The sequence below is a fragment of the Patella vulgata genome, chromosome 3 (assembly GCF_932274485.2).
Source record: "Patella vulgata chromosome 3, xgPatVulg1.2, whole genome shotgun sequence".
NCBI classification, from domain to species: Eukaryota; Metazoa; Mollusca; class Gastropoda; family Patellidae; genus Patella; species Patella vulgata.
In genome coordinates, this window is record NC_065881.2 from 4,897,646 (window position 1) to 4,919,838 (window position 22,193).

General features: G+C 37.0%; 2 protein-coding genes across 3 annotated transcripts; both read left to right on the forward strand.

Moving 5' to 3' along the window:
- The first annotated feature begins 1,678 nt into the window (after nt 1-1,678).
- LOC126814827 (peroxynitrite isomerase THAP4) lies at nt 1,679-7,351 on the forward strand. The gene is made up of 3 exons (XM_050540211.2): nt 1,679-1,855; nt 3,018-3,240; nt 5,632-7,351. The coding sequence occupies exons 1-3, from the start codon at nt 1,776-1,778 to the stop codon at nt 6,655-6,657; spliced, it is 1,329 nt and encodes a 442-aa protein (XP_050396168.1). The 5' UTR covers nt 1,679-1,775; the 3' UTR covers nt 6,658-7,351.
- Nucleotides 7,352-7,438: 87 nt separating this feature from the next.
- LOC126814817 (zinc finger protein 501) lies at nt 7,439-17,687 on the forward strand. 2 transcript variants are annotated; one of them, XM_056099601.1, is made up of 2 exons: nt 7,439-8,750; nt 12,715-17,687. In XM_056099601.1, exon 2 carries the CDS (start codon nt 13,360-13,362, stop codon nt 14,686-14,688), a length of 1,329 nt encoding a protein of 442 aa, XP_055955576.1. In that variant the 5' UTR covers nt 7,439-8,750; nt 12,715-13,359; the 3' UTR covers nt 14,689-17,687. The 2 variants fall into 2 exon arrangements, with proteins under 2 accessions (XP_055955576.1, XP_050396153.1); XM_050540196.2 differs by lacking the exon at nt 7,439-8,750 and adding an exon at nt 10,892-10,985.
- Nucleotides 17,688-22,193: the final 4,506 nt, after the last annotated feature.

Genomic DNA, 22,193 nt, shown 5'->3' on the forward strand with positions numbered 1-22,193 from the left:
TCTGAAATAAAGGGATCACGTGGCTAAGTGGGTAAGAGGCTGACTCGCTAGCCTGGAGGTCGGGTGTTCGATCCCTGCATTTGCCGAGAAAGTTCATCCAGATTTTCCGGCGTGGTTCCCCCTTGTCAGTGATGCAGGACGGAGGGCCTGACCAAGACAGCTGTCTAGTCCTTCGGATGAGACGAAAAACCGAGGTCCCGTGTATACATTGGAATGCACGTAAAAGATCCCTTGGCAGTTGGAATTCGATATAAGAGTAGGCGATAGTGCCGCTGCCCGGGCAAAATTTCCCTCATAGCACACTGTATGGTGTATGCCCGTCTTCATTAGCCCAGCACAGGAGCAGAACAGTAGGACGTTAAACCCCATTTCATTTCATTTCATTTCTGAAATGGGGTTTAACGTCCTACTGTTCTGCTCCGACTGGGGTAATAAAGATGTAGTGCACGCGTGAAACCCACGAGACCCCCTCCCAATCCAAGCTAAACTACAATACTGAGAGAGTTGAATCTCTAAAAGGAATATCGATCCAAAATGGTTGGAAAAAACAAATGATATGTAGATGCTCTAATGTAGACCTATAATTACAATCAACTTAGACAAAAGAGAGAGAGAGAGAAATGGGGTTTAATGTCCACTCGACACAAACTTGGTCATTTCGGGACTAACATATGGTTTAATTTTATTTCAATAATTCGTTTGCGCGTAGGGGTCTTTAGCAGTGTGAGGAAACCGGAGGACCCGGAGAAAACCCACGAGGTTGGACAGGCGACCCTACTACTTGTCACGTACAGCCGAGGATTCTAAACCACGCCAGTTGACTCAATGACAGGTCTTATGATACAGCGCGCACGTGCTAACCACTTGACCATACAACCCCTCCAACTTAGATAAAACATCTATTTTAACACTATTAATATAATATTGCAAGAGCTGAAGATCTTCTTTAATAGTAAGTGCAGGCGTGCCACACTACACGCAAAACAAAAATCTACAAGATAAACCTGCGGACAAGACAGAAATATAGACATTGCAAAAAAGAAACAAATAACAAATAACAAATGGAATATTTTGTCAACACAGGAAGCATACTTCACAGAGAGAGAAATAGGGTTTAACGTTCAATCGACATCATTTGGGGACTAACACACAGCTAAATTTTACTTCAAAAATATGCTTGCACATTAATTGGGGTCTTTAGCAGGAGGAAACTGGAGAAAACCTAGGAAGTTGGACTGGCATATTGAGAAAGATGTATCGAAATATATATGTTATCTCTATGGTTACATGCACTATATCAGGTAAGAAAATTTGGCAAGGACAGTGGCATGTGCACATACTCTTCTTTGATTTCCAGCTATAAGTTAATTTTATGGGCATTCCATGTATGGTGGATGGGGCCCATATTCTTTGCGAGAGGCTGAGAGATTCCCCAAACTTTTAAAGCTGGAAGGCATAGTAATATAGTTAGAAAGCTGGAACTGCAAGGCTTTGGTGGTGTTTTCAACTATTTTTGAAAATTATTATAGTAAGTGAATGTGATATGGGGTCAGAAATCGAAATCAACATACCGGAAGTCCGTCTGGTAATACGAATTGTGAGTTACTCGAGTTTAGTCACCTATATCGAAAAGGGCGTCTGCGTACTTGCGAGAACGTCACTTCCTGCCAGGGTGAGAGTTATTCCGCAAAAAAGCTACTGTTTGTTTATTATAGCATGGACCGTATCTATATACGGCCCATGATTATAGTTTCGTGATGTTGTAATTTTTCAACATGGTCCGGTCTTGCTGCGCAGAGAATTGTGTAAATCGTGACAGCCCAGAAAATAAGAAAAAGGGAATAACTTTCCATTGGTAAGATAAGATTAATGTCACGGTATTTTTAGCTCTTGTCTACGGATCGATTGTCTGACTCGATATCCGTTTCGGTAATTCAACAAACATGTAGTGGCAAAATAAACAATCAGAATCAAGATATTTTTGCAAGTTGTAGTATAATAATAACTTGCCTGCAATTGAACCCAATAAAAATGAGCAAGAAAAAATAAATGGGGTACCGCGACAACAACGTATAGGCCTACCAAGTAGGCCTACTCTAGTCTAAAGTCTGTTTTTTGTAGCACTTATGTTATGACTAACAGTGTTGTCAGTGTAACACAAACAGTTCTGGTTTTTCAATTGTTGAAAATGAACCGTAGGCTACAGAAAGTTTCATAAATAAATTTACCAGTATGAAAAAATATAAATAAGTCGGAAGTCAGTCATCATCCTTAACTGAAAACTGCGAGAAGTCGACAGGCCTTAATTAAAGGATGCGTTCCATATATATATAGGCCTATATATTAATATTTATGTAGGCTGCGCTGTCCTTATTTTGCCACATGTGACATGTTACTAACTATTATCGTCAATAGTGGCAGGCCCGGATATATGGCCTGTAGTTGGGAACAGAAAAATATCAACATCTATATAATATATGTATGATTAGTTTTCATGTGCAGTATTCCAAAATCACCAGAAAGGTAACAATATGGCTGCCATCCACCAAATAGATCCTTGCCCACACGCCCCACAGGCACTGGACCCAACTGTTGTAAATCACAATTGAAGGAGCATTATGGGAGATTAGATAAAGAGTTCACAGTCGCTATAATAGTTACAAAATAGATAACACAAATAGAATATGCTGAAATTTCAAATTGCTCCACTCTGAACCCAGATATAAGCTTTTGGAATTTTAGGCTAGCCTCGATCATCAGTACTAAAGTCAGTATGATCAAAAACAAAGCCTAAATTATCCATTTTGATGTTTAATTATTTTCCAAAAGATGTATTCCAATCTTCTGAATATCGCAGGCTAGCAATGGCTTCAAGAGTTGATTATGGTCTGGATAAGTTAATTAATGACTGATTTATAATTTAGATAACATTTCAGGCCTAAAGAAAGACCTTCAGTAGGCAGATTTAGCTGTTACATAATATATGTTTAACATATCCATTTTATTTTCATGTGCAGTATTCCAAAAGCACCAGAGAGACGACTGAAGTGGCTGCTAGCCATCAACAGAAGAGACCCAACTACTAATAAATTATGGGAACCAAAAAATAGCTATGTAGCATTGTGCTCAGAACATTTTAAATCAGAAGAATTTTTTTTTTCAAGACATGCTGCATATAAGCATCTTGATCCCAACAGCGTACCATCAATATTTTTTTCAAACAAGAAGCCGAAACGAAAGGTACCGTACATATATAATACCAACATATAAAGATGTCTACAGTTAGCTCCGCTTGAGAACAGACACTAAGCTAAGCTAGTTGACTGACAGGGCTTGCCACGAGACGCGAGCAACTGCTCGCGCTCGCGCTGTGCTCGCGTAAATCTACATTTACGCGAGCGGTTCGTTGCATGCGCAAAATTTTAAGAAAACCCTGTAAAAATAATCAAAATATTGACAAGTTTATTGCCGAAACTAACCCAACAATGTCAATAACGTCATAAATTCGTCTGTCAAACTGAGATTCACCCAGCTGCACGCGGCATTTCCTCCTGAAATTTGATTGGCTAATAAAGTTACTCGCAACTTATGTTACTAAAAATACACTTTAGACCTGAACGTCATGACTGGTTTTCCTACGAACACCAGTAACAAACACGTGATAATCGAGTCTAAAGTAAAGAATGTTAACATCCGGCATTTGGCATTCACGCTAAATGAACACGTTTCAAACTAATATTTATCGTTATTTCCTATTTTATCAGAACTTCGGTTTTTATTCCATTGTGCAGTCGTATAATTTTCAATCTAAGCGTAATAATGGCCAAAGGCAACCTGATTGCCCTATCCACATTTATTTCGTGGGGTGAAGAAATCCATACGGAAATTGGTTTTAATAAAGAAGAGTACGTATGACTGTCAAAAACAGAAAGCGATGGTCACACATGTTTACTGCAAACTTTGTGCCAGGAATAGCAATTTTCTTATGATTTTAAATTGAAACAGTGTTACAAAATGTGTGCTCACGCAAACAACATTTTGCGTGAGCAATTTTTATTGCTCGCCTTGCTCGCCCAAACCTAAATTTGCGGGAGCAGTCATCTGCTCGCCATCAATTTATTCGTGGCTAGCCCTGACTGACATTTTACACTGTAACCCAGGTATCATTTAATCTTGTGTATCTAGCCTTAATTTCTTCCACATTCGTTTAATATCCAATCTTTGTTTAAAAATTTGTAAAAACTGTTTAAAATCACCATAAATCGTTTAATTTATAGACCTACTTCTGAAAGAAATTAGTGCTAGATACACAAGATTAAATGATACCTGGGTTACAGTGTTAAGTCCTAAATCGACTATTTTAGTCAAAACCATGAAGTATACTTCAAAAATGTTTTAAGTGTTAATTCTGCTTAAAAATATTAAAAATGTCTATGTAGTCTTTGTTTGTATAATGTGAAACGGTATGCTAATTTTTGGATATGGCGGCCATTTAGGGCAGAGATCAATTCTCGAAGTATGAAGTAGATGGATCTCAGTGTGTAGTATGTCAGTGAGTATCACATGAAAGCTGATATCGTTGACTAATGAATCTAGGCTTTTTAGTGAGAGAGAGAGAGAAATGGGGTTTAACGTCCACTCGACACAGACTAGGTCATTTCGGGACTAACATATGGTGCAATTTTATTTCAAGAATTCGCTTGCGCGTAGGGGTCTTTAGCAGTGGGAGGAAACTGGAGGCTCCGGAGAAAACCCACGAGGTTGGACAGGCGACCCTACTACTTGTCACGTACAACCGGGGATTCGAAACCACGCCAGTTGACTCAATGACAGACTGTTTGATACAGTGCACGCACGCTAACCATTCAGCCATCCAACTCCCCCTAGGCCTTTTAGTAATGACAATTTTTGTCATTAAATCATAAGTGGTCAGTATTCTAAACTAATGTTTAGTATGTATAGAAAGTGGTTAGAATTTATACAGTTGTCATTATTTATAACACCTATCACTATTGAATACATAAACCTAACCAATAGTGATGTATATCATTCAATACTCGCAGTTTTAACACCTTAGTGACAAAACACCTCTTAATAACTACTGCCTGTTTACTAACAATTTTAACAAACTAATACACATTATGTATATAAACTGATGACTTTGATCTATTAGTGTCATATATTTTCATTTATAACAGTTATTTGTTGCTTAGTCAACAATATCAACGTTACAGTGTATGGTACTGGCTCGTTAACAAGGAGGTTCCGTGTTTGATCCCTGTGTTGACCACGAAAGTTCATCTGGATTTTCCGACCTAGTACCCCCTTGTCATCTGTATAGGACAGAGGGCCTAACAAGGGACGGACAACGTGTGGTTATTTCGATGGGACGAAAAACCGAGGTCTTGTGTACACATTGGTGTGTGCATAAAAGATCCTTTGGCAGTTGGAATTTGATATAAGATTAGGCTCAAAATGTCCCTCATAGCACACTGTATGACGTATGCCCATCTTCATTAGCCCAGTCCAAGCAGAACAGTGGGACATTAAACCCCATTTCATTTCATAATAATTTAAACAAGAATGACATGTTGATTATCTATTCCGTCATTTTGTATTTTTTCAATCTAGAAAAAAGATTCACACACCAGTACTCAAAGAGTTTCACAGGATGATGTAATCGCACTAACCAGAACAACGCCAACCAAGACCCAGAGTATAAAATCTGATCATACCTATACTGATACAGCTCTGACCAAGTATCAGAGTTCGATATCTGACAATTCTGGTACAACTCTGAACGATAATCAAAGTACAAAATCCAACCACACTGGTGCAAATCCGAACAAGGCTCTGATTTCGAAATCGGATCATATTAGTACAGCTCTTGCCCAGTATCACAAGAATCAGAGTACAAAAGCTGACCATACTAGTGCCAGTCCAACCAAGGGTCAGAATACAAAAGCTGACCATTCATATACTAATACAACTCCGACGAAGACTCCGAGTACAATATCCAATTATGTAAGTACACCTCCAACCGTAGATCAGAGTACAAAATGCGACCATTCATATACAAGTAAAAATCTGACTGAAAATCAGAGTACAAAATCTGATCATAGTAAAAATTTAAAGGATAATCAGAGTACAAAAGCTGACAATTGTATTACAACTACGACGGATAATCAGATTTTTAACTCTGACCATACAGATGCAACTCTGACTGATAGTGCAAATTCGGACAATACTTGTGTGACTCTGAAGGATAATCAGAGTTTAAATTCTGACCATACTAGTGTACCTCAGACTGATGATCAGAGTACAAACTCTGACCGTACCTGTGCAACTCTGACTAATAATCAGAGTACAAACTCTGACCTTACCGGAACAGCTCTGACTAATTATCAGAGTACAAAATCCTACCGTAACATTGCAACTCAGACCAAGGATCCGAACCCGAAAGCTGACCATTCCTATACTTGTAGTATGCATGAATTTAAAACAAAATATCAAGATATGAGAAGACAATTGGAGGAGACAAAACAAGAACTGTCCAACGCCAATAGGCGTGAAAAAAGGGCCAAAGTAGCAATAGGGAGAATTCTAAGTCAACTAATCATCCCGGTACATCGAAAAAAGAAATTTGTCAAAAAATGATTGACCTTTATAATGGTCATTTTTGTTTTGAAAATATATGCAAGTTAGTTTATGTGACAGGTAGCTCGCGTTGAGAATTGAAGCCATGACCAGAGACATAAAATCGATACATGTATACCGATGGAGCATAAGGGAATTCCCCATGACCAAACCAGTAGAAATTTTGCGTCAAGGTTTATGATCTAGAGTCTAAAGTTGTCATCTGATTTGAAAAATAATATGGACACTCTAGAGGCTAAAGTGATCATCCGATTGATTTGAAATCAATGTTTGCGTCTTTCCTCGGAGTGCATGATTAAAAGTGATTGAGGTTCGTGAAGCGTGATACAGGTTAATGGGTTGATATCTGTCAGTAAAAATCCAATCTGATAAAAGATGTCATGGATGTCATGATACTGTAGATATAAATCATTTAAATAAAAGATAAGTAACTACATTAGAGAGGTTTCGCAACTTTACACTTACATTTACGTTTAGACCGTTAAACGTCATCAGTTTTTGTGACGTATGAAGTGAACGGCCTGTCAACAGTGTGACTTATGGAAAGCAGCCTCCATAACTGTAAGTTCACAACACTTAGCCAAACCTTATATAATCTTTGAATGGCATTTAGCTATTGAACATAATATAACACAACACAGTTCTATGGATAACAATCACTATATTATATACACACAACGTTTCAACAAGATTTCACTGGTCGTTATCAAGCTTACAAGTTACAAAATTTTGTAATTTGTACGCTTGGTAACGACCAGTGAAATCTTGTCGAAAAGTAGTGTGTATATAATATAGTGATTGTTATCCATAGAACTGTGTTGTGTTATAGCTAAACCTTGTTTAATATCTATGCTCCAGTCTATAATTTTTCTCTGAATTGTGGTTTTCACAAACTAAATCCACACAGAGAAGACCCTCTCCTTCATGTATATAAAACAAGAAGAGGCTGAGACAAAACATGTACATGCTTTACTAATCTCATCTTTAACAATCTATCTGTGATGAAGACCTATCAAGATTGTGGACCAAGTTTGTGTCGCCACCTACTAAGTGTAAAAATGTAAGTGTGAATTTAGCGAAACGTCATAATGTACAGTTACACTTTCGCTTCTCTAAATGTAAGCAGTGGCGGATTAAGCTCCACCAAGGCCTGAGGCGGCAGTTGCTGGAGGGCCTATTTAGTTTTTAAAGTTAGAGCCAAGGTAGTTGCTAACATTAAAAACGGGATTCGTTATAATACTGAGGTTATCCTGGGGCCTACAATCGCGTCATAACTAGTCTGACGTCTTAGACTATACTAAGCCAAAGTTGTTTGATATTGGTAATGTAACTTTATATGCCCATAAATGACGTCACGTGGATACAATATGAATATATTAAGCAAGACATAACCGAAAACTTACAAGGATTTAACGTATGTAGACCTACGTTTAAAAAATAAGATCAGATCTCCAAACAAAAGGGCCTATTTAAAATGTTGTGGGCCTAATTAATTTTGGGTCAGGGCCTATGTTGATTCCCGTTGGGCCTTAACCCCACCCCCCTAACATTCATTGTCTATGCGTTTTTAATCGTATCAGACAAGTCTAAAAAAATTTTTTTTACAAAATCTTTGGCCCTGAGGCTGTAGCCTTCTCAGCCTCACTGATAATCCGTTACTGAATGTAAGTGTAACTGTTAAGTTGCGAAACCTCTCTGATATATAGGTCCTACACACAACATTTCAACACGGTTAAATTCGTGTGAATATGTTCTATGTGATTGTTATCCATAGAACTATGTTGTGTTACGACCTGTTTTTATTTTAAAAAAAATAATAAAAGCAGTTTATTAAATTACTGCACGTAAATATTTCTCCCCGGTCACTGGAAGTACATTCAACTCTAAAAAATTTGAAGGAATCCAAAGATGTGCCATAGACTTCTTTATCAAGTTTGCAACCCTGATAAGTGTTACTGGATAATCATTCCTACTAACAACATGATGAGATAAATGTTAATGGATAATCGTTCCTATTAACAACATGATGAGATAAATGTTACTGGATAATCGTTCCTATTACTGGATAATCATACAATAAACAACATGAAGAGGTAAATGTAGTACCATGAAATGTGATATTTATGAGAAGTCATTCAACCCAGCAGTGATCCTTTTCACAAAATAATTACACAAAATTCAAAAACTCACTCCTGCATCAGATTTTTTGGAAGGATTGTCTGACAACATGGATCACTATATTACATACAATGTATTGACAAGGTTTCTTTTGTTGAAACATTCCCTGGTTGTAGGTGACAAGGAGTAGGGCCGTTTGTCAAGCCTTGTGGTTTTTCTTCAAGCGAATTATTGAAATAAAATTCAACCATATGTTAGTCCCGAAATGACCTAGTTAAACCCCATTTCTCCCTCTCTTGTTGAAATGTTTTTCATAGAACTGTGTTGTGTTATATAATATTATGTTCAATCGCCAAACGTCATTCATAGATTATTATAAGAACATGTTTTCCCTTAAAGATACATTATGGGAGATTAGATAAAGAGCTGGCACTTCTCACTATAATAGTTAAAAACTAGATAATATAAAGGGAATTTGCTGAAAATTTCAGTCAAACTGATCCACTCTGAACCGTGAATTTAGCGATTGAATTTTTGGCTTAGCCTCGATGATCATTACTAAGTTGGTACGACATAGTCTCGATTATCCATTTCATGATTAAATCATGAATGAATGTTGAGCAGCAAATCGGTTCCTAATCCAGTAAATATCGCAGGCTAGTGATGCCATCGAGAGTTGATTATGTTCTGGATAAGTTAGTTAATGTCTAATTAATAGTTTATATAACATTTCAGGCCTAAAGAAAGACCTGCAAAAGACAGATTTAGCTCTTGCATAATGTATGTTTAAAATTCAGATGAAAATGATAGATTAAGTAAGATACATCGGTTAGAAATTATTGTTCAGTGTTCTGTTTAAAAATATTGTTTAATTTAATAGTTATACCTTTAGGTCTGTTCTTGTTATAATAGTTATATTAAAGATACATTATGTAAGATTTAGATGAAGAACTAACTATAAATGAAAAATGAATATATTACATTCAAATTACTTTATTCGGAGTGAAATTTTAAGTGTGTCAAGTTTTGACAAGAAACGGCCAAATGTCAAGTAACATTGCCAGAATATCAAATAAAGTATCTATTGTCAGTCCTTTTATTGAGTGAGGTTCATTTTAACTTTAAATAGGGGTGGTGGATGGCCGAATGGTTAGCGTGTGTGCGCTGTATCATAAGGTCTGTCATTGAGTCAACTGGCGTGGTTTCGATTCCCTGGTTGTACATGACAAGGAGTTGGGTCGCCTGTCCAACCTCGTGGGTTTTCGGTGGGTTCTCTGGTTACTTCCCACTGCTAAAGACCCCTACGTGCAAGTGAATTATTGAAATAAAATTGAACCTTATGTTAGTCCCGAAATGATCTACTAGTCTGTGTCCCATTCAAACGACTATACTTTGTACTTTGCCAGGCCCTCCATCCTACACCACTGACCAGGAGAAACCACGCCAGAAAATCCCTTGGCAGTTGGAGGAGGGGGGACACAACCTCATTGTTGACTTGTTTGTCTTGTCCACAAGTTTGTTTCGTCAGTTTTGATTTGTGTATAGTGCGGTCCTCCTGCACTTACTAATTTAAGACAATTAATTGATAATTTCAATTTCTATGGTTACGTGAGCAGTGAATTTTGCCCAGACAGTGGTGTTTTTTCCTCTTCGTATCAAGTTTCCATTTAATTGTTGTCATGGGGTCTTTTATGTACAAGCCAATGGATGTACATTATTTTGGGGCTGCAAATGTGTGGAATGTCTCATCTTTGGATGTTTAGAGAAAGTGGTAAAAATATACATTCCCTTCCCCCACTAAAAAAAAAACCAAAATCAAATTAGCCATCAAAAATGCTGGGAAAACAACAGTCAGACACTTTGTTCTAGGTTAACATATTCAGTAATCTCGCTTCACACTTCTCAAAAACTGTAAATCTGACAGGATCTGCAATATTACAAGGTAACTGTATTTTTTGTGGTAGAGACATGATTTATTAAAAATTTTATTATATGGTATGTAAATTTACGATATCACGGTTGTGGAGACTGAAGGATGAGAATTACGAATTACTCAGGTTGGTATTGGTCCAAGTCCAAATTATATGTACAACAAAATATAATATTAAAGATGGCGACTCATTGAAGTTGGCTTTTTTTCAAGACGAGTATTATGACATAAATTTTGATATTTTCGTAGTACACACTAACTATCTATAACAATGGAAATGGTAAGTTCTCGCCATCTATTCATTTAATCTCTTGAGCGCAGTAGACACACCAATACATGAATAATGTTGTAAAAACAACGGGAAACGTGGTTCACCCGTCCTGTCTGTATTAATTAAATTTACATCCTACTCATGACCGAGAAGGTTTCTGGGTTGGCTACCCCTGCTCAGTGGTGTAGAACGGAAAGGTTGGTACAGAACGACGTATATGACGAAAAACAGAAGTCTCATGTACATGTTACAGCGCTGTCTGGGCAAAATTTCACTCATAGCACATTGCATGGTGTACATGTCTCTCTTCGTTAGCCCAGTCGGTTCAAAATGTCAGTAGTAGGATGTTACATGTTTGTTAAACAACATTTCATTTTATGAAAATAAGGTGAAAAATATTATTAATTTCTTACCGATTGTGTAATCTTTGGAGATACAAATCCCACTTATTTTAACCAAAAAGTTCAAAAGCATAGTTAATAAAATAGCAAATTGACCCTACATAATAACAACCAGCCTAGATATCAAACTATTCGTACAACACTGATATACATGTAAATGTATAGGCCTATAGTCCTTCATATAGATAAATATTCAATCATAGGCCTACTTAAAGATACATTATGGGAGATAAGATAAAGAGATGGCAGTTCTCGCTATAATAGTTAAAAACTAGATAGTGTAAAGGTAATTTGCTGAAAATTTCAGTCAAATTGATCCACTATGAGCCGAGAAACAAGCCGGTGAAATTTTTGCATCATTACTAAAAATAAATCATTAATATAAACAGCATAGTCTCGATTATCCACTTTTATTGATTTAATTATCAATAGCCGTTAGCGGCATATAGGAATCTAATCCAGCCAACATCGAAGGCTAGCCTTGACATCGAGAGTTTATTATGGTCTGGATAAGTTAATGTCTAATTGATAATTTAGATAACATTTCAGGCCTAAAGAAAGACTTGTAATAAGCAGATTTTGCTCTTGCATAATGTATGTTTAATTACATGGAATAATTTTAGACTACATCTGACTCATGGGTAAATTGTTAAGTAGAAACTTTTAAACCTTCTTTGGTGACCTGCAACGGACAGGAACTAGCACGACTCAAATACCAATTAATTAATTAATTGTGGAAGCGGACGTAAAATACAACTAACAAACAACAAAAAGATTTAAAAAAAAAAATTAAGTTAATTCTTGCTTCTCCATTTTGAAATTAAGTCATTAAATGGCCAAAGCATTCTAATCTACTTAAAATCGGAGTCATCCTATAGTATAGAGAGCTGTCATACATGTAAATGTTTAAATAATAGTTTATATTTTATATAACATTTGAAGCCAAAATAAATTTCTGCAAAATGCAGATTTCACTGTAACCCAGGTATCATTTAATCTTGTATATCTAGCACTAATTTCTTTCACATTCGTTTAATATCCAATCTTTGTTTTAAAATTCGTAACAATCATTTAAAATCACCAAAAATCATCTAATTTGTACTTGTGTCCAGTTTAAAGCTGACTGATTAATTTTGATAATGAGTGTCCAATTAAACTGGACAGAAGTACAAATTAAACGATTTATGGTGATTTTAAACAGTTTGTACGAATTTTTAAACAAAGATTGGATATTAAACGAATGTGAAAGAAATTAGTGCTAAATACACAAGATTAAATGATACCTGGGTTACAGTGTTTAGCTCTTACGTAAAGTGGCATTGTTTTATATATTACAGGAAACTAATGATGTTAACACATTTCATCAGTGTGTTGAATGTAATGAGATATTTCAACAGCACAGTGACTTAGAAGTCCATAGCAAGATACATTTGATAAATGGGAATTATGTTGAGAATAGCGAAGACAGTGAGATATTTCATCAATGTATTATATGCAATGAGGTTTTTAAACTTAAAAGTGACCTAGAAAACCATAAGAAAATTCATTTTTCAAATGGGACCGAGAGTGCTGATGAGAAGAGTGCAGACAACAAAAGATTTCTTCAGTGTGTTGTGCGTAAAAAAACCTTTAATTGTCGCAGCAATCTAGAAAACCACAAGACGATTCATTCTATAAATGAGTCTAATGGTGATGTTGAGATTGATAAAGGTACATTTCACCAGTGTGCTGTATGCAATGAGGTTTTTAAATTTAAAAGTGACCTGGAAAATCATAAGAAAATTCATTTTTTAAATGGGACTGACAGTACTAATGAGAAGAGTATAGAAAACAAAAGATTTCACATTAATCTGGAAAACCAGAACACGATTCATTTTATAAATGGGAATGATTCTAGCGTTGTTGAGAACAATGACATTTTCCAACTTAATGGTGACTTCGGAAACTACAAAAAGACTCATTCTATAAATAATGACACATACATGTACCAGTGTGTTGCGTGTGATAAAAGTTTTCAGGATTACAGTGATCTAGAAAACCATGTGAAAACACATGTTAAGAAAGAGAAAACAGATGAGTTTGAGTTTGAAACATTACATCAGTGTAACATGTGCAATGAAAAATTTAATACGGCAAGTGAATTAGAAGATCATTGTGAAAGCCACATCAACGAAGAGAATGATAAAGGTGATTTCAATCGAAAGGAGTTGCAAGGAATTTCGCAAAGTGATGTAACTCACTCTGTTGATTCTGGACATCAATTACCAGGGTCTGAAGATGGTGGTTTCAATTCAGAGGAGTCACATGGAATTTCTGGAAGTCATGTGACTCAATCTGGAAGTCATGTGATTCAATCTGGAAGTCATGTTGAACATAAATTACCATGCTCTAATAAAGAGTCTGAAGACGTTGATTTCAATCCAGAGAAATCACAGGGAATTTCTGGAAGTCATGTGACTCAATCTATTTATATTGAACGTAAATTACCGTGGTCTAATAAAGAGAAATCCTTACAATGGCCCCAAGAGAAATGTTTCCAATGTGAAATATGTTCCAAATGGTTTCAATATCAGATGTATCTAGACACCCATATGAAACTGCATACCCATCAGAAACCATTCAAATGTGATCATTGTAGTAAGGCCTATAACGTACACGGCACTCTAATGCGACATGTGCTCACCCATTATGGTGACAAACCTTTCACTTGCAGCATTTGTAGTAGATCGTTTTATGAATGCAATAAGTTACGAATCCATATGAGGATCCACACAGGAGAGCGACCCTATGTGTGCAACGTGTGTCGTAAATCATTCCGTGATACCTGTCTTCTCCGTCAACACATGCGAATCCACACGGACGAAAAAACTTTCAAGTGCAGCATCTGTGAGAAATCCTACAAACAAAAAAGTGGTTTGCATAAACATTTATTATTTCATACCGGCGAGAAACCATTCCTTTGTATCTACTGTAATAAATCGTTCACTCAGAAAGTCCATTTAAATGAACACATCCGAATCCACACCAAAGATAAACCCTTTAAATGTGACTTTTGTAGCAAGACCTGCAACAGTCGAAAAAATCTACAGCAACACACGAGAATTCACACTGGCGAAAAGCCGTTCACGTGTGATGTTTGTAGTAAATCGTTCAGCGCTAAGTGTTCTCTAGTCAAACATGTGATAATTCACAGCGGAGAAAGGCCTTTTAAATGTGATGTTTGTAGTAAAACATACACACACAAAGAAACACTCACTAGACATAGTTTTATTCATAGTGGGAAAAAAACAAATTCAATTGTGCCCATTTAATTATGTCATGTTTGGAGTAAATTTCTTGTGGTTTATGGCACAATTTTTCACCCCATGCAAACATGCGATCTTTAAATTTAAAGAAACTCACAAGACACAGTTTTATTCATAGTTGGGAAAAAAACAAATTCAATTGTGCCCATTTAATTATGTCATGTTTGGAGTAAATTTCTTGTGGTTTATGGCACAATTTTTCACCCCATGCAAACATGCGATCTTTAAATTTAAAGAAACTCACAAGACACAGTTTTATTCATAGTTGGGAAAAAAACAAATTCAATTGTGCCCATTTAATTATGTCATGTTTGGAGTAAATTTCTTGTGGTTTATGGCACAATTTTTCACCCCATGCAAACGTGCAATCTTTAAATTTAAAGAAACTCACAAGACACAGTTTTATTCATAGTTGGGAAAAAAACAAATTCAATTGTGCCCATTTAATTCAGTCATATTTGGGGTAAATTTCTTGTGGTTTATGGCACAATTTTTCACCCCATGCAAACATGCGATCTTTAAATTTAAAGAAACTCACAAGACACAGTTTTATTCATAGTTGGGAAAAAAACAAATTCAATTGTGCCCATTTAATTCGGTCATATTTGGAGTAAATTTCTTGTGGTTTATGGCACAATTTTTCACCCCATGCAAACATGCGATCTTTAAATTTAAAGAAACTCACAAGACACAGTTTTATTCATAGTTGGGAAAATAACAAATTCAATTGTGCCCATTTAATTATGTCATGTTTGGAGTAAATTTCTTGTGGTTTATGGCACAATTTTTCACCCCATGCATACATGCAATCTTTAAAATTAATGTACATCCATCCTTGGTATCCCTAGTGGTCTTGTTCCATTCTACATCACTAACCTCTGGGTTAAAGATACATTATGTGAGATTAGATAACTATAATAGTTAAAAAATAGATAATGTAAAGGGAATTGGCTGAAAATTGCAGTCAAATTGATCCACTCTGAACCAAGATTTTAGCAATTGAATTTTCGGCCTACCCTTGATCATCATTACTAAAGTTGGTACGATAAAAAAACATAGTCTCAACTATCCATTTCATTTTCATGATTAAATTATGAATAAAGTCGAACAGCAAATTGGAACCTAATCCAATAAACATCGTAGACTAGCGATGCCATCGAGAGTTGATTATGGTCTGTTTAAGTTAATTAATGTCTAATTAATAATTTAGATAACATTTCAGGCCTAAAGAAAGACCTGCAATAGGCAGAATTAGCTCTTGCATAATGTCTGTTTAATTATGTCATGTTTGTAGTAAATCCTTGTGGTTTATGGCAAAATTTTCCACCCCATGTATACATGCCATCTTTAAAATTAATGTACATGCATCTTTGGTATCCCCAGTGGTCTCGTTCCATTCTACTCTACTTACCTCTGGGTTAATCAATTGTGGGAAAGGGGACATATATTCAAGTTATCTGCCCATGATGATTGTGCTATACTTATCTACCAATCCCATAAATCGTTAATTGCAAAGGGAAGTAACTTTCATCTTGTTGCAACAAGCTGTGAAGGTAAACATAGAGGTTAAAGAGTCTTAGTAACCCTTGTTTGTAAACTGTTTTTTTCATTGGAGGGCCTGACAAGGACAGCTGTCTAATCCTTCAGATGAGACGGAAAACCGAGGTCCCGTGTATATATTGGAATGCACGTAAAAGATCCCCTGGCAGTTGGAATTCGATATAAGAGTAGGCGATAGTGCCGCTGCTCGGGCAAAATTTCCCTCATAGCACACTGTATGGCGTATGCCCGTCTTCATTAGCCCAGGTTAGGAGCAGAACAGTAGGATGTTAAACCCCATTTCATTTCATTTCATTTTTTCATTGGTTTGCAGACTCAAGCTATGATCAAGGCCAGGGCAGATAATTTGAAATCGTGAAAACCCTATGGATTATCCCCCCAAGGGTACAATGGAGTAGAATGAAATGAGACAACTGGTGAAACTGAGGCTAATGGAAATGTTGCATACAACATTATCCCATCAATATTCATGAGTCGACATAAAGTCCCTCTGTAGATCATTGATATACCTTTATTCTCTTGAAAATACAATATTGTCAAAGTTGAATCTAAAACGAATATGGGTCCAAAAATGCTTCAGTTGCATCTAGTATTTCCAAAGGTATGTAAACATTTGCAACTTTCAGCATTTGGCATACACTGTACATGTAGATGTCGTGTCCATCATCTGGGTGACCGAGACCACTGCAGATGATAAAATTGTGAAATAGTCAAACTGGAAATAGATTTTAAGAAAGCCAAAATTCACTTCGATGAAAATGGTCAGAAATTTGAGCAATATTTATGATTTGTCTTTGTTAGCCCCGTTATTAATGCAGAAAACTAGGAAGTTAAACTCTGTTTCATGTCGGGAGCCATGGTGGCTAAGTGGGTAAGGCGCTAGCTCGCTTGACTGGAGGTTGCAGGTTCGATCATAGTGTTGGCCAAGAAAGTTCATTGGGATTTTCTGGCATGGATTCTCCTTTTCAGTGATGCAGGATGGAGAGCTTGACAAGGAAAGCTGTCTAGTTGTTTGGATGGGATGAAAAACCTAGGTCCTGTGCACACACTGGCATGCACGTAAAACATCCCTTGACAATTGGAATTTGATATAAGAGTAAGTCATAGCACCGCTGTCCTGGCAAAATTTCCCTCATAGCACACAGTATGGTATATGCTCGTATTCATTAGCCCAGTTCGGAGCAGAAAAGTAGGAAGTTAAAACTCCATTTCATTTCATTTCATTTCACCGCAAGGGTGAATGAAAATGGAAAATTTAAGAGAATTTAACTGATTGTATACATGTATATAAATGTATGTATTTTATGATGCTTATGTACTTAAATTATACACAAAGGCCTTCTAGTACAAGTATTGGAATATGACAATATGTAGGCCTACATGATATGTGCATAATATCACATTGCTAAACTGATGCTACATATTAAATAAAGATTTTAAATGAATTATTTATATGGTATCTAATGTCTTTTCTTTTTTGAAGTGGAAACATTGACCTAATTGTTCGGCCTAATCAGTTGGCGCCAAATTATATTCGGCCGAATGGGTGACACACTAACCATCGCCTTATTCACCTGTCGATTGCATCACCTTTTACGTGACGTGACTTCTCGATATGAGTGGATGATGAGTGGTGATTGGCTAACGAATTCTACATTCTGCCGAATGCGTGGTGATTGGCTAACGAATTCTACATCTTGCCGAATGCTTCGGACACACCAGGCGAATATAACAAACATGTTTGATTATGGAGAATCATTCGGCCAAGTAACACAATAGGCGAATTTCGACTCCGATTGATTCGGCCTGTGTGTCCACCGCTAGCGGTTTAATTACTAGGAGAGGGGGAGGGGGGTTAACGTCCGCTCGACACAAACTTGGTCATTTCGGCACCTATACATGTATGGTATACATGTATGCTTCAAATGTATTTAAATGATTCTCCCTTTCTCTCCCCCTCTCTCTCTTTCTCTCCCCCCTCTCTCTCCGTGTGTGTGTGTACAAGCGTCGAATCAAACTACTCCACTTGACTCAAGGGGGGTTGGATGGCTGAATGGTTAGCGTGCGCGCACTGTATCATAAAGTCTGTCATTGAGTCGACTGGCGTGGTTTCGAATCCCCGGTTGTACGTGGCAAGGAGTAGGGTCGCCTGTCCAACCTCGTGGGTTTTCTCCGGGTCCTCCGGTTTCCTCCCACTGCTAAAGACCCCTACGCGCAAGCGAATTATGTAAATAAAATTAAACCATATGTTAGTCCCGAAATGACCTAGTTTGTGTCGAGTGGACGTTAAACCCCATTTCTCTCTCTCCACTTGACTCAGTGACCGAACTTTTGATCCAACGTGCATGCGATAACCATTCGGCCACCCAACCCCTTCTTAATTATTGTTACATCTATTTCTTAAGCCCACTTCCAGATTTGGTCAAAGGTCACGCGATGTATAAACAAGGCTAGCGCTAACCCCTAAACCACAATCTCGTCAACAACCATGTGCCCTATCCTTATTTACATCTCGGCGAACTTGACAAAAACTGAAGGTGGCCTTACAAAATACGTTTTTATGTCACAACAGTTAACAATAGTCAGCATTACAATGTTTAAAATTAACATCTCCTTCTCTCAACTCAACTCCTGTAAATGTCTAACCAGCGTGGCTAGACCCGGGAGACCGCTTCATCGTGAAATGTTCATCTAAAGAACCCAATGCGCGTGTCTTTTCTAGCCCTTACTCCCTCTTATGTATAGGTGCCTATTCGTTTGTCTGTGGTGTCGGCTAATTCGAAATTTTCCATTCACGTGTATTTGAAACAATAACAATTTATCCTTGAAAAATGAAAATGACCAACATGTTTACTAAACTATAGCTGCGTTCAGAGGCGTAGCCGTGAAATGTATATTGGGGGGGGGGGGGCGCACATGAAATTATATCAAATGTTGACAATCTGTGATGCCGGAGGCACAATCTGATGTAGCCCAATAGGGAGAGCGGGGGGGGGGGGGCTACCCACACAAAATTGTAAAGTTTCAGTTCCTGTAAACACAGTTTTGGCATATTTTACGGGGTTTAAACTAAAACATCACACCAACATATTGGGATATGTACAGGTTTTTTACAGATAGAAATGAAATATTCCTAATAATTGTTGTAAATAAATAGGAGTTAGGGCCTACTATGTAAATTTTGGGGGGAGTCCAAGTATATTCAGACACCCCCAGAAAAACAAATGGGGGGGGGGGGTCGGGGTCGCCCCCCCCCCCATGTGTGACGCCCATGACTGCGTTAACATATCTAAATAACCAGCATACTTTCTATCTTTTGGGTGATGAACTTAGAATCAATAATTTGTAAAGATAACGATATTGTTTCGGCCATCATATTTCTCCATTCTTTGTCTTTATCTTTAGCCCTCATGTCCTGTTATTGTCACAATATTTCATAAACAATTTGCGTTTCAGAATTTATTTGTACCATAGCTACTATTTTGGCAATGGAGAAAAATTAATCAAAACCATAATATTATTTAGATGTTCCTTAGTACAAATCCCTGCAATCCAATTCTATGGTTACGTGAGTAGTGAATGTTAGAAAGGTGACTTTTGCCCACAGGCACTTGAAGGGATTAAAATAAAACTTCTTACTACTGCTTGACTAGTATATTACTAATAACACAAAGTCAATCACCCACCATATTGCTTTGAATCGGCGAAGATAGTTCGTCTGCTATATCTCACAATACTCATTAGTTCTAACACTTCCCTCCATTTTTATTGCCAACGAGACTTTAGTTGATCATTATACACCTTCCAATGTAAATAAATTGGTCATTTTACAGCGTTATCACTTGGCTATTCGTATCTTCGACGGACCGGAAAGTAAGACGGAATTCCCTTTTGCTTTTGTTTGTAGCAGTCTGTATCACCCAGTGCTTTTATTAACCTATCCCTAACTAGAAATTTGCCTAGGGACTGGTTGATCCAGACTGCACCAAAACACAAACACGCGTGTTTGTCGGGTGAAAAATGTCAGGCTTTTGAAGTTACAGTGTGGCACAATAGACAAGTTTTTTTTAAAAGCCTCCATGACACTACCCTGGTAAAATCTCGACAAGTATCGCACACATTAACCCCGCCCATCGCTTCCCTTATCAGCTAGTGTTACAGCGCTTTTTTAATATGAATGTCATAGTAGTGCGCAGTCTCATATAATGAGCTGAAATTCGACCGTGTATCTGTTATCACTCGTCACTTTCGGCAGTTATATATAAGGATAACTCGTGTTTTCCACGACACTACCCTGGTAAAATCTCGACAAGCATCGCACACATTAACCCCGCCCATCGCTTCCCTTATCAGCCAGTGTTGCAGCGCTTTTTTAATATGAATGTCATAGTAGTGCGCAGTCTCATATAATGAGCTGAAATTCGACCGTGTATCTGTTATCACTCGTCACTTTCGGCAGTTATATATAAGAATAACTCGTGTTTTCCATAATTTGTCTCACTTCTGTTTTTTTCTCTCAATTGTTCGTTACACATCTACGTAGCAGTACTGATCTCTGTGCTAAAGTTATATTTGGAATGTGTTGTGCTATTTCTATCACATATTTGATAATGGCTGACACCCACATTGTCCTTAAATATTAAGATCTGACCGAGGGAATGAAATGAAATGAAATATGGTTTTATGGCACGTCAGCTCCAATCGGGCTATATTGCGCCAAACATATGGTGGTTCTTTCGTATCACAAGATTTTATATGCATAAATAAAAACCATATTACAGTATATCTAATTTAAAAATAAAAAGAATATTTTATGCATATAAACATTTAAAATATATATACACACACAAATTAAAATTTATAATAAAAACCTGTCGCTTTTAAAAAGTTCAGCATTTCGCAATATAACCCTGGTTGGGCAAACAAATGATGGCAACGGCAACGGTTGCTAATATCGTGATCTTATATTTGACCGAGGGACTGCAGGAGGCGTCCCCTAGATGTCACCTGACACCAACAACGGCTTCCGCTTAGTGTACGAGCGTCACTTTATGTCCAGAACCCAAGCGTACATTATTTATACTAGTTGTAATATTGGACACGCTTGACGTATTTTAAGTTGTTTAATGGTGTCGTGCAAGACATTGCGTAATGTATAGATATTGCCCTCGTGCTGTCCAACCTTTTGGATTTTCTCCGGGTCCTCCGGTTTCCTCCCACTGCTAAAGACAACTACGCGCAAGCGAATTATTGAAATAATTTTTAAAAAAAAACATATGTTAGTACCGAAATGACCTAGTTTGTATAGAGTGGACGTTAAACCCCATTTTTCTCTCTGTCTCTCTCTCGACCATTAAACTACACTTAAAAAAAAATAATCACTTAAACACGCCGGGATTCACTTGTACGTTACAAAGCTTGATAACGTTGAGAGAATACTCTTCGACACGTAGCCAAAATAAATAAGTAGCTGTTTTTCCATAAGTATGTGTTGTAGTTTATTGCCCTATCCAGTTGCTAAATGCCTCTCGTCGAAGATTAATAACGCTTATATTGTGGTAAAGTGGTTTTATTTATTCTAGGAGTATTTTAATATGGTCAAATGCTAATGTAATCTTAAAATAATCACTTAAACACGCCGGGATTCACTTGTACGTTACAAAGCTTGATAACGTTGAGAGAATACTCTTCGACACGTAGCCAAAATAAATAAGTAGCTGTTTTTCCATAAGTATGTGTTGTAGTTTATTGCCCTATCCAGTTGCTAAATGCCTCTCGTCGAAGATTAATAACGCTTATATTGTGGTAAAGTGGTTTTATTTATTCTAGGAGTATTTTAATATGGTCAAATGCTAATGTAATCTTAAACATTATGGAAGATTCGATAACGAGTTGGCAGTTCTCACTATAATAGTTAAAAACTAGATAATGTAAAGGCAATTTGCTGAAAA

Bases quoted from the DNA above. Each gene is read 5' to 3' on its own strand.
- LOC126814827 (XM_050540211.2), top strand. From the start codon at position 1,776: ATGGTCCGGTCTTGCTGCGCAGAGAATTGTGTAAATCGTGACAGCCCA. The intron at 1,856-3,017 runs GTAAGATAAGAT...TTTCATGTGCAG, and splicing joins AAGGGAATAACTTTCCATTG to TATTCCAAAAGCACCAGAGA. The intron at 3,241-5,631 runs GTACCGTACATA...TTTTCAATCTAG, and splicing joins ACAAGAAGCCGAAACGAAAG to AAAAAAGATTCACACACCAG.